The sequence below is a fragment of the Osmerus eperlanus genome, chromosome 16 (genome assembly GCF_963692335.1).
Source record: "Osmerus eperlanus chromosome 16, fOsmEpe2.1, whole genome shotgun sequence".
In the NCBI taxonomy this organism is placed as follows: domain Eukaryota; kingdom Metazoa; phylum Chordata; class Actinopteri; order Osmeriformes; family Osmeridae; genus Osmerus; species Osmerus eperlanus.
Window position 1 is genome coordinate 52670 of NC_085033.1, and position 12475 is coordinate 65144.

Below are 12475 nucleotides of genomic sequence, written 5' to 3' on the forward strand. Positions count from 1 at the left end.
TGCAATTCATTGTTGCTAGCTCTAATCAGATGTGCATTTAGAATCTAACAAGTTATATCTTACAATAAACTTTAAGTAAAGCTGGCTATATAGGCTAAAATTTGGGTGACCAGACGTCCTCTTTTCGAGACCTAAAAAATGCGTCCGGGAGGGATTCCAAAATTGTCTGGGATTTTGCCTCGTCTGATATTTGTGTTTCTCTGGGTATTTCACAAACTATTACGCCATTCATGTTCAGTGTGATGAAGCAAGTTAGCTGGTAAATTGATCAAATTACTGCATTATTTTCAAAATAGCTAACTTGCTTCGTAACACTGAACATGAATGGGGTTGAACGTTGCAAAATACAATGTTTGGGACTATGTCGCAAATGCCTTCGATTACAATGGAAGTCTATGGAAGTGTCCCAACTCTCTTTTTATATGGCTCTGGGTCTACCTAACTTTGACTACCAAGCCTTTTAATCTGTGGCGTGCTTACATAGTCTATAATGTCCCAGTATTTTAAGAAAATATTAACTATAACTATATACATGTTTCTTAAACTATTTGTTCTAGTTCTATCAGAGTGAAAGTTGCTAGTTGTCTAGCATTAACTGTTAAGTCAGTGGTGTTGTTAGACATAAAACTGTACTGGGGCACAGGCCCCTATTCATATCCCTTCTTCCAAGCGTGTTGCGCACAATGCACTATTAGGCTATAGAAACTCCCCTCGCTTAACCCACTATATAACAGTTCAGGGACGCAAGTTTGATATCAGCTTTGGCAGGGACATCTATAGTTAATGCAAGCTTTGTGTTTTCGGTTAAACTGCTTTGATTTTACATGCGTTGATTGGGATATTGCGTTAATTTTTTTCGGGATTATCAACCGTAATTAATGCACTGACTAATAAAGTAAATTGTTAAAACTCAAACTTTAGATTTTACTGGGACACAGCAGATTTATACTGGGCATGTGCCCCTGTAAAAAGGGTCTAACGACGCCCCTGTGTTAAGTTATGTTAAATAAACGAATACAAAAAAAAAAAAAACACTGTGCTCCTAGTACTCCTAGCGTAGAGCCCTGGGCGTCACGGTTCGGTGCATGAAATGACACGGAGAATACACGGTATAAAAGTAAATAAAAGTTGCGTGCAAATTAATTAATGTAATGCGGAACTACTGTTAGATACTCGTGTTCTTTAGCGACACCTAATCTGTAGCCCCACCTTAGCTCTGAAGGTCTGATTGGTGCCGCCGTGAGTCAGAGATGGCTAGCAGCACTAAGGACAAGTATGGCGAGTGGTGGCGACCCACAAGAGATAGAGGACCCGCCGGCCTCTTTAATATCGCAAGTTTGGGAAAACTTCGGTTTCCCAGTCAGTTACAGTAGTACAGGTGAGAGAGTGGTGGATAAGCACTGTGTCGGTGTTGTTCAGCAGTTGTGGGGTATGTGAGTGGAAATGCATCTAACATGCTAACGCATATAACGCATCTGGATAAGAGCGTGTGCTAAATGACTTATAATAATGTCCGACGCCATCAACCAGGTGTGCCAATCACTGGAACGAGACAAAAAAAATCCAACTTCTCCCTACAGTGCTTAACCAGCCTTTAGATACACATACAAATAGGAGCAAAAAAATCACTGAAGCAATTGGAATTTACATGTCATCTTCAATGCGCCGTATTCACTCGTAGAGGAACCTGGTTTGTTTTGCTTTTCCCTCCATTGTACCAAACCTGTACCGAACCGCGATTTCAGTGTACCGTTCCACCCCTAGTCCTGATGTGGTGCGTGCATGCAACAAACATTATCAGAAATAACATAATGACCATCTGGCTAATATTGTGTAGGTCCATCTTTTGCTGCCAAAACAGCCCTGACCCATCTAGGCATGGACTTCACTAGACCTCTGAGGGTGTGCTGTGGTATCTGGCACCAAGACCTTATTAGCAGATCTGTTAAGTCCTGTAAATTGCGAGGTGGGGCCTCCATGGATCATACTTGTTGGTCTAGCACAGTGGTTCCAAACCCTGGTCCTCAGGGCACCCCTGTCCTGCATGTTTTAGATGTTTCCCTGCTCCAACACACCTGATTCAAATGAATGGGTTGTAATCCAGCTCTGCAGAAGCCTGCTTATGACCATTCATTTGAATCAGGTGTGTTGGGAAACATCTAAAACAGACTTGGTTACATTTCATGAAATTCCGAAGCAGCGGCAACAATGATTTTGTAGTGGTGGGCCACCGTTGCAAAATGTTTATAGCGGAAACACTTAACCAGGTCCTTGCATTGCTGTTTAACCCTCTGGTACTATTTTAATAAATAGTCAAATTAAGAGTAATTCTGAATTATTTCTGTAATAATAACATTTCACTTTCATCCACTTTAATACGACTATTAGACAAAATAATGCAAAACAATGTCCTGAAACATGTCTGGTTTAGGCCCCACCCACTTTTGGTTTCTATCCAAATACAGATAGATTTTGGGGGGTAAATAGATTAGGGGTTTGCAGACATGCCATTATCTCGAGTGTGGATGCACCTTTGGTTGAGTCTGTCAGCCTCTACATGTCTCCTCTACGTTCACCTGTGTAAATGTGAAATTGCAGAAGTCTGCCTGGGTGGTAGCAATGTGTGATGTAATATGTGCTCTTGGGCAACACCCAAAACGTATATGTTTTCGTAGTCCATTTACAGGAGAGCACACCTTTTTGTTTAATTTATTTTGATCAATTAAACATGGAGGGATTACATTGTCAGCTCATTGCCCCTTGTTTTTCTGCTTGTTTTGTCTTTTCCTTTCTGTAAATTTAGGTAGAGGAAGGGGAGACGGAGGTTTTTACCAAAGAAGCTTTGATGATGTGGAAGGAGCATTTGGCCGAGGAGGGAGGGAAATGCACCGTTCCCAGAGCTGGGAGGAGAGGTACTGTCTTCAGTGTTTCCCCTAGGCTGGAGCTTTAGCAGTGGAGGGTTTGTGCGCATGTGAATTTTATTTTGTGCACTCACAAAGCGTGCCATGCCGAGAGGTTTCTGTATTGTCGGCCGGTGTTTTTCAATCTTTTACTTCCAATATCATATTTTGCTGCCAGTCTGAAAATGGGTCTAGCCCCAACTCTAATCCTAACCGTAAACTTGCTGTGTACAATTTAATTAAATTTAGCCTTTAATGACAGACTGCAATTATCAATGAAGAAAGTGTTTTAGTCCACCTCTTAGTAACAGAAAGTTTAGTTGAGTTCTGGTTGTATTATCAATCTGCAGATTGGAGAGAGTTTAACATAGCCCAAGACATAAAATGACCCATTTCAGTACACTGGTTCGTGCAAGTTCTAATACAATGACATTTGCGACCATGCAGTTTGTCAGCGATCAAGTAAGCATACAGTGCTTGATCGGCCATGATGAATTTGAATTGTATTTATTTACATTAATGAACAACTGTGAATGTTCCAGAATTAGCCAGTATGGCTATTTTTCATTTGTAGACCCTTGACAGAATGTTAAAAAGTCACCCTAAAAACAATACATCTTATATTGATACAAAAACACATTAATTAGCCAAATAAAAAAGGTACAACATGATTGATTGATTCTAAGCACGTAAACGCAGCAAACCACGGGAAGCAGAAAACGTCCACTTTGACGGCTCCGTTTTTAGTTTTTTACCAAGTTTATAAAATAATTTAAATTTTTGTTGTTGATACAAACACACTAGTCATCTTTTCATAAGCTTTATTGTAGAAATTGTCCAAAAGAGAGTTTGTACTTAGCAACTAATACATGCTATGCATAATCATGAAATTTGCATATTAACACTGCAGTAAAACAGCTTTTAAGTCCTGTGTGTAAATCAAACGTGCACACCTTATCAGGACTTGAGTTCTCTAGTCCTCTGTAGATTGAATGCATGTTATAAGGGATATTGAGATTAGTTTATTTGTTAAACATTACCTTGTAGTGCCTTCATTACTTTTTTTTTCTCCCCCCTAGGGGAGACAGAAGGTTTGAAAAGCCAGGTCGAAAAGACCCAGGTTAGTGCCAAACTTCAGTAATGGTTAGAATTTTTTAATTTTACCTGAAATTTAAATACCTTTTTTTGCAGTCCAGCTCATGTACTTTGTCTGCCTTTGTTTACTCAGTAGAACCTGTCCCTGCCCACTTCCAGCTGAATCACAGTAGGTTTTTTCTTTATAAACTCCAACACTTCATTCCCTTATCAGCAACAGGGTTTCCCGCAGAAAATGTGTTAGTTAAGGGGGGGCAGCTGCAAAGTGCTGCGGGAAACCCTGAGCCATAGGGAAGCTGAAAGTTAACTAAAACTTGACAGCTAGATTTGAAACATCTGAGATCCATCCTTTCTCATTTCACCCCTTCTGCTTCTCCCTTGCGCTGTGCAGTCCGGGCCAACTACGAGGAGAGCGTCACTGGACTGCTTAAGAAGCATGACTTCACCCGCTCAGAGAGTGAGAACTGGCGCATGTCTCGCGACGAGCAGAATGGTGAGGACGATGAGGGGGGCTGGCGTCTGGCAGGTTCGCGAAGGGACAGTGACCGGTGGTGCCCCCCGAGTCCAGGTGTGCCCTGTAGCAATCACACTGCTGCTGCCACTGATTGTCGTGTGTGTGCGTGGAGTTGTCATCTTATCTGACTGCATAAAAAAAAGGAAAGGCTGACTTTAATTGTAGTTCAAGGTTTGTCCTTTGACAAAGCATTGGGTCATTAACAGAAACTTGAAGAGTAGTAGCATATAAATAATCAGCCAGTATTGATACACAGTTTAGTGTCAGACGACATTAGAGTATGAGTGGCAGGGCGAGGCTCCCCTAAGCATTGTTATGTTCTTTATCCCCTAGACGGCCCTCGATCTGCAGGGTGGCGGGAACATCCGGACCAGCAACAGCGTCGTCGGTTCCCCTTTGACGCACGGGAAGATGAGCGGGGGTACCGACGTCCACGGTCAGGCAGTGGTAGCCTAGAGGACGAGAGGGACAGCCTGCCGGAGTGGTGTCTGGAGGATGCAGAGGAGGAGACGGGCACCTTCGACTCCTCAGGGGCTTTCCTTTCTCTTAAGGTGAGTAGGATGTGCAATATTCCTCATCCATTACATTTATTTATTTAGCAGACTTACAAGAAAGAGTTTTACAAAAAGTGCTTAGGTCAATTATCATAAACAACGAGATAGCCCCGTTAAACTCCAGAGCTCGAAATATGCTCCCAAAATCTGTGCAACCTCAAAATATATTTGGGAGCATTTGTGCGAGTGAAAATAATTATGGTGCAACCTGTTTTAATGTCTTTACAAAACGCTTGCTAATTAGCCAACTGCACAGTATGTGCCTGCTGTGAGCTGATGCAGTGACCGGCCCACCGTTCTTTCACATAACCAAAAATGTAATCTTTACACATTTTCTGTCAACCACCCCTTGTCACTGTGCAACGTTGTCAGGTGACAGGGAGCTAACTCGTGCTCAAAATTTGAAGAGCTGAAAAGACAATATGACAATTTTTGGTGGGTGCGCCTAACTTTTTGCTGGTGCTCCTGACCCAAGTTGGGAGTACAGTAATTGGCTTCCTAACATGCAGACGCTGATACTTCAAGACTCACACACAGTTATTCTTTAGAGAACTTGATTGTTCACCCCCACACAACAGAAAGTCCCCAAGGAGCCAATACTGGAGGAGGCTGAACTTGACTTCAGACCCCTTGAGGACTGTGAGGAGCGGCTAGAGGAGGAGGGCGAGGAGGAGGAAGAAGAGGAAGAGGAGGGAGAGCCCCGGGAAACCAAAGAGACAGCTACTGGGGCCCGAAGAGGGGCAGAGAGGAAAGAGGGTGAGTTGGAGTGCTGTTTTTTGTTGTTTTTTTTACATTCTGTGAATTGAGATTGCATCTCAACTTTCAGAAACAATGATTTTCTGCAATATGTCGCCAACCACTGGTCTATAAGAGGTCAGTTTGTCTGATTTTAAGAAGATTTATATCAACCTAACAGATAAATATTGCAACATAATCTCCAGTTCCAGGTGTGGGGAGGGTAGACGAAGAGGCACCTTCTCCCTTGGTCCAAGAGCCCCAGCCCCCAAGTCTACACAGCCAGCCAGAAGAGCCAGAGCCACTGGAGAGGACAGAGAGACCCCCTGCCCCAGAGCCTCAGCCCGAGCCCAGCAAAGCCTCCATGCATGTCCCTATGTCCAACAGCATCCTTGAGCCCATCACACAAACCATCACTTACACAGGTGAGACTGCACACACTCTTATTTTACATCTGGAAATGTATTTTATCATGAGCAGATAAAACACATTTTCCCATACAGACAAGTGTCAATGGTACCCTATGAAGAGGTCATGCTCGAACGGATGACTGTACTCATTTAGTTAAGGGTCACTCTTGTTCTGTCTTTGCCATCCAGAAGTCTCTGCCCCGTCACCCAGCGTACAACAGCAAAAAGCCTTGGAGGTTCCTTTGGCCATGTCCACACCAAACAAACTCCCTTATAACACAGGCATCATGGCCCCCATCTGCAGACCTAGTGCTATGCCACAAGACGCCGATGAAGATGAGGGACTCAAGCACTTTGAACAGGTATGTATAGTAGGGGTGAAACGGTGCACTGAAGTCACGGTTCGGTTCTTACGAGTCATTTAGCACACGCTAGATGCGTTATATGCGTTAGCATGTTAGATGCATTTCCACTCACATACCCCACAACCACGTGCGGTGATGTCAGTAAGAGGATAGGCTCCCCACCCCCAACTCTCCACCTCCATCAGAGACACTGACTGTCTCCCCACCTTCAAGAAAAGGCTCAAGACGCACTTGTTCCGGGAGTACAACGGTACTAAGGAATAGTTTGCTGGACCCCATGTTAGTTTCAGAATTAGAATGGGATTTATTCGCCATGAAAGTTTGCACAGACAAGGAATTTGCTTTGGCAGGAAGGTGCATACAATAAACATATAGGGACATAACATTTAAATATGTGGACTATCTACACTAAGGGTACATAAACTAGCAGTACTAAGTGGAATTAGAGTTAAACAAAATATACAATAAAATATAAGTTGCCGTAATTTACAATATAAAAATACTAAAATACAAATATTACAAAAAATACAAATGTACAAGATACAATTTTTGTAATGCAGTGCAAGAAGCAGTGTGTTGTAAGCAGGAAGTCATTAGAGTCAGTGTGGTCCCTTGGCCTTGTTGAAGAGGCCAACAGCGGAAGGGAAGAAACTGTTTTTGTGGCGTGAGGTATTGGTCCTGATGGACCGCAGCCTTCTGCCGGAGGGGAGTGACTGAAACAGGGAGTGTCCAGGGTGGGAGGAGTCGGCCACAATCGCCTCAGGGTCCTCGAGGTGTGCAGGTCCTCGAGGGTAGGCAGATTGCAGCCAATCACCTTCTCAGCAGTGCGGATGATACGCTGCAGCCTGCTCTTTTCCTTGGCAGTGGCAGCAGCGTACCAGACGGTGATGGGGGAGGTGAGGATGGACTCAATGATGGCTGAGTAGAAGTGCACCATCATTGTCTTTGGCAGGTTGAACTTCTTCAGCTGCCGAAGGAAGGAAGTACATCCTCTGTTGTGCTTTCTTGATGAGGGAGCTGATGTTCAGTTCCCACTTGAGGTCCTGGGAGAGGATAGTGCCCAGGAAGCGGAAGGACTCCACAGTGTTGACTGGGGAGTCACACAGGGTGATGGGGGTGAGTGGGGCTGTGTTCTTCCTGAAGTCCACAACCATCTCCACTGTCATAAGAGCATTGAGCTCTAAGTTGTTCTGGCTGCACCAGGTCACCAGGTTGGCCGCTTTCCACCTATAATCAGACTCGTCTCCACCAGAGATGAGCCCAATAAGGGTGGTGTCGTCCGCAAACTTCAGGAGTTTGACAGACGGATGACTGGAGGTGCAGCTGTTGGTGTACAGGGAGAAGAGCAGAGGAGAAAGGACGCAACCCTGAGGTGATCCGTTGCTGATGGACCGGGAGTCAGAGACTTGTGTTCCCAGCTTAACGCACTGCTTCCTGTCAGACAGGAAGTCTGTGATCCACCTGCAGGTGGAGTCGGGCACGTTCAGCTAGGAGAGCTTGTCCAGAAGCAGGGCGGGGATGATGGTATTGAAGGCAGAGCTGAAGTCCACAAACAGGATCCTGGCATAGGATGCTGGGGAGTCCAGGTGCTGTAGGGTGAAGTGGAGGGCCATGTTAACTGCATCTTCCACAGACCTGTTGGCTCTGTAAGCAAACTGCAGGGGGTCCAGCAGAGGGTCTGTGATGGATTTACGGTGTGCCAGCACCAGGCGCTCGAAAGACTTCGTTACCACAGAGGTCAGGGCGACGGGTCTGTACTCATTATGTCCTGTTGGCCTTGGCTTTTTGGGCACAGGGATGATGGTGGCGGACTTGAGACAGGCTGGCACATGGCATGTCTCAAGGGAGGTGTTAAAGATGTAGGTAAACACCGGAGACAGCTGGTCAGCGCAGTGCTTGAGGGTGGCTGGAGAGACAGAGTCCGGCCCAGCTGCTTTGCAGGGATTCTGCCTCTTGAAAATTCTGTGAACTTCACCCTCCTGAATGGAGAGAGTCGTCACTGTAGAGGGGGGGAGGTGGGAGGCCTCCTGGGTGGGAAGGGGTAGTTCAGGACTGTCCAATTGTCTTTCAAATCTGCAGTAGAACTCATTCAGGTCGTTGGCCAGGCGGGAGTTGTTAGTGGAGTGGGGGGCTCTGGGCTTGTAGTTGGTAATCTGCCTGAGTCCTCCAGACAGAAGCAGAGTCGTTTGCAGAGAATTGGTGTTTTAGTCTCTCTGAGTACAGTCGTTTAGCCTCCTTCACCGCCTTGCTAAACCTGTTCTTCGACTCCTTGAAACTGTCTTTGTCCCCAATCCTAAACGCGACCTCTCTCGCTGACCTCAACCTTCTGAGTTTAGCTGTAAACCAGGGTTTGTCGTTGTTGTAGCTCACCCTGGTGCGTGTTGGTATACAGCAGTCCTCACAGAAGATGATGTATGATGTCACAGCCTCTGTGAGCTCATCCAGACTATTGGTAGCAGTCGTGAACATGTCCCAGTCAGTGCAGTCCAGGCACGCCCGCAGATCCTCCATAGCTTCACTGGTCCACTGTTTTGCTGTCCTCACAGCAGGCTTACAGCGCTTTAGCTTCTGCCTGTATGCAGGAATCAGGTGGACCATGGCGTGGTCAGAGTGACCCAGTGCTGCTCGGGGGACTGCATGGTATGCTTTGCTGATTGTAGACTAGCAGTGATCCAAGGGTGTTTCCTTCTCTGGTAGGGCATTTGATGAATTGTCTATATTTTGGGAGATCTTGAGTGAGATTGCCTTTGTTAAAGTCGCCTAGCACAATAACCAAGGAATCCGGATTTTCATGCTCCACACTCAGTATCTGGCTGGCGAGCACACGTTGAGCCTCGTTGACGCTAGCCTGCGGAGGCATGTAGACGCCAACCAGAAAGAATGATGCAAACTCTCGTGGCGAGTAAAAAGATCTACAGTTAATAAAAAATGATTCCAGATCAGGAGAACAGTGCTGCAGAATCACTGTCACATCTTCACACCAGCCACTGTTAATGTAAAAACAAATACCACCGCCTTTCATTTTGCCAGAGAGCACAGGGTCACGATCCGCTCTCAGCAGTTTGAAACCTTCTAGCTGTAGCGCAGTCTGGGATCAGTTCACTCAGCCATGTCTCCGTAAAGCACAAAACGGAAGATGAATGAAAGTCTCTGTTTTTCCACACCAGAAGCTGAAGTTCGTCCAGTTTGTTGCTCAGTTAACACACGTTGGAGAGAAATATCCCCGGTAATGCTGTGCGTGCCCCACGCCGACGGAGTAGCACCAGAGCACCGGTTCGTTTGCCTCTCCTACGACGCTTCGCTGCTAGGACAAAGCCGAGGGTGGCTTTAACTATAATTCCCACTAATTCTGCCGCTGGAAGCAGAAAAGTGCTTCTCTTGTTAGAGAACCTCGGAAATCTTGGCAGAACACTGAATTAACAGACAAAACAAGACAAAAAAGAGGGCACCTAACGACCGAGGCAGCCTTCATCGGCGCCGCCTTGAATACAAGTATCCTCAAGGATCACAATGACTCTGGCTTAGTCTTGCTGCTCTTGTTGGTTAGTGGTAACTGATTTAAATTGTTGAAATATTTTTTTTACTGTTGCTTGCTTTTCTACAGGTACACTTGCACTTATAGCGATTCATGTTGTTTAATTGTAACTTGTTTAACTACATGCTTTTGGGGTTCTTCCCTTTGGCACTTATTTTGGTTGTTCACAATATGTGCTTCATGTTTTGGCTACCCGCAATGTTTTTGTTGTTATTATCAGTGACCTATGCACTTTGCAAAGCTCTCTCTTGAAAGTCGCTTTGGATAAAAGCGTCTGCTAAATGAATAAATGTAAATAGGCACTGAGTTATGAAACCCAGATTACCTAATTTTTTGAGCTTGGAGAAATTCCTTAACTCAGCAGACACCACTCCTGTCATTTTGACTTGAATTTTGCGGGGATTACGCTTACGTGTAATGACGTTAGCTGCGCAAATGTCCAGTAATATCTCGATTTTAAATGGTCCATGTTTGATACGTAACGTAGGTGATTACTGGCATAACATTTATGTGCAAAGGCATAGCCGAGTTGTGCTTTTCAACGTACATGTTGAAGAATACAGGATCGAAGTGCGCAAGGGAGTTTTTTGCTTGTCGTCCGCAGTGAACGGACAGTAAAAGCACTGCTTATTTTACAAATGTATTTGTATTTGATTATGCGTAACTGCTACATTTGTCATCGTAACGTCTGAACAATTGGAATAACACACATATTGCATATATAAATCACAAGAATAAACAGTAAAAATATAAATACAAGTTTATTAAATAAAATGATTTAATAAAACATTTTACGTATGAATTTTGGCTTGAACTTTATTTATTTTTATACCGTGTAATTTGAGACGAATACATGTACCGTTCCACCCCTAATGTATAGGGATGGGTACAGTTAAGGTTTTAACGGTATTACTACTGTTACCGATACTGCTTATTGATCCAGTACTTTATGGGTATTCTTATCGGTACTTTGTGTTTAGTTTTTTAATTAAAACAAAACAAATTGAGAACAGACCCGCTATATACAATTAATGGACGAGGCGTAGTCTCGAGCTATAGTTGTCTCCAGTTATAAAAGTTAGTTAAAACCAGAAACACCAGCACCCCCCACCCCGTACACTTCTATCCTAGTGAAGTGTAACCACACTTTGGAGCGTTAGATTCTCTCCGCCAGCGTCACTATATTAAGCTGGAGCTTTCGAATTGTGTGTGTGTGTATGACTGCGCGCTTGTTGCTGTGTGAGACAGACAGTGCTTCTGGATTGCAAATAACAAAAATGTAGACGAATGTCTTAATATTATTAGTAATGTTTGGTGAGAGAAAATGTAGAAGATAACATTTATTTAACAATAATTAATATGAAATATAGCTGCAAGCAGCGATGCGGGGTCCTCCGCAAAATATGATAAAAATATACATTGTAGAAGATCGAGAGTTGGACAACAAGAGAGCAAAACTACTTCATGTTTGGCCAGCAACAATAGGCTGGATGGGGATTTGAACTTATGCACATTAGGTTACATGTCAGTCTCTCTATCCTCTCTGCGACACACCAACTCTGCCCTTTCTTTTCATAAAATCTCCAGAGTATTAGCTTTGGTCAGCTTTGGGACATGGGGCGCTGGGGAAATCACGTAGACTTTGGGCGTGGCTTATAGCGCCACCTATGGGTGTAGGTGGGCCACTAGACGTCTGGGAGTAGTGTATCTGTTGTACTGTTGTATCATTGGGCCAAATCTGAAAAAAAGAAAAAAAAAAACTTTTTGAGCTATTGAGCCATTAAGCGGAGAAGAGGAAAAATAAGAATAAAAGGAATACTAACAAAAACAATAGGTTCCCTCCTACCGGAGGAACCCTAAATACTAACACAAACAATAGGTTCCCTCCTACCGGAGGAACCCTAAATATATTTTCTTAATTCTCTAGTACTGAAAGCAGAACCGATAGCGTCAGAGCTTATCGATACTACGGTCTTTCATAATTTAATACCGGGTTACAGTAACCATCCCTTGGTATGTAGGTGGTAATCATCCCATTGTTCTCTTCAGTGAAATCTTGGGATCATACTCTCGACTGTTTATCAAAGGTTGTTTGGTTCATACCAGGGGTGATTCTAGGATCAGACCTTTAGGGGGGCTCAGCCCCCAATGAGAACGTGACATAGATACAGTGCCAAAAGTGTTAAACCCCCTTGCTAATAAATCTCTAATTTCACTGGATAACAATTAATACATTTATTTATTATTATGCAAAATCTTGAATGAATGAAAAAATGAAGTCCTTTTCTTCATGAACTACCAGCACCAAATGAAACGATAATGATGTGTCAACAATAAATAAACATTGTTTTAACACGTTAGAGCACT

At 44.0% G+C, this 12475-nt stretch overlaps 1 protein-coding gene across 4 annotated transcripts in view; it reads left to right on the top strand.

The window, feature by feature from the left end:
- Positions 1 to 12475, top strand: part of gigyf2 (GRB10 interacting GYF protein 2) — a 50764-nt gene that overhangs the window by 12874 nt on the left and 25415 nt on the right. For 2 of the 4 annotated variants that reach the window (XM_062480793.1, XM_062480795.1), the window contains exons 6-13: positions 2804 to 2912; positions 3980 to 4020; positions 4129 to 4164; positions 4387 to 4563; positions 4843 to 5060; positions 5642 to 5819; positions 6005 to 6223; positions 6398 to 6570. In XM_062480793.1, the coding sequence (XP_062336777.1) occupies positions 2804 to 2912; positions 3980 to 4020; positions 4129 to 4164; positions 4387 to 4563; positions 4843 to 5060; positions 5642 to 5819; positions 6005 to 6223; positions 6398 to 6570 (1151 nt within the window). The remainder of the gene's footprint in view (positions 1 to 2803; positions 2913 to 3979; positions 4021 to 4128; positions 4165 to 4386; positions 4564 to 4842; positions 5061 to 5641; positions 5820 to 6004; positions 6224 to 6397; positions 6571 to 12475) is intronic. The other 2 variants (XM_062480796.1, XM_062480794.1) reach the window with 2 other exon arrangements.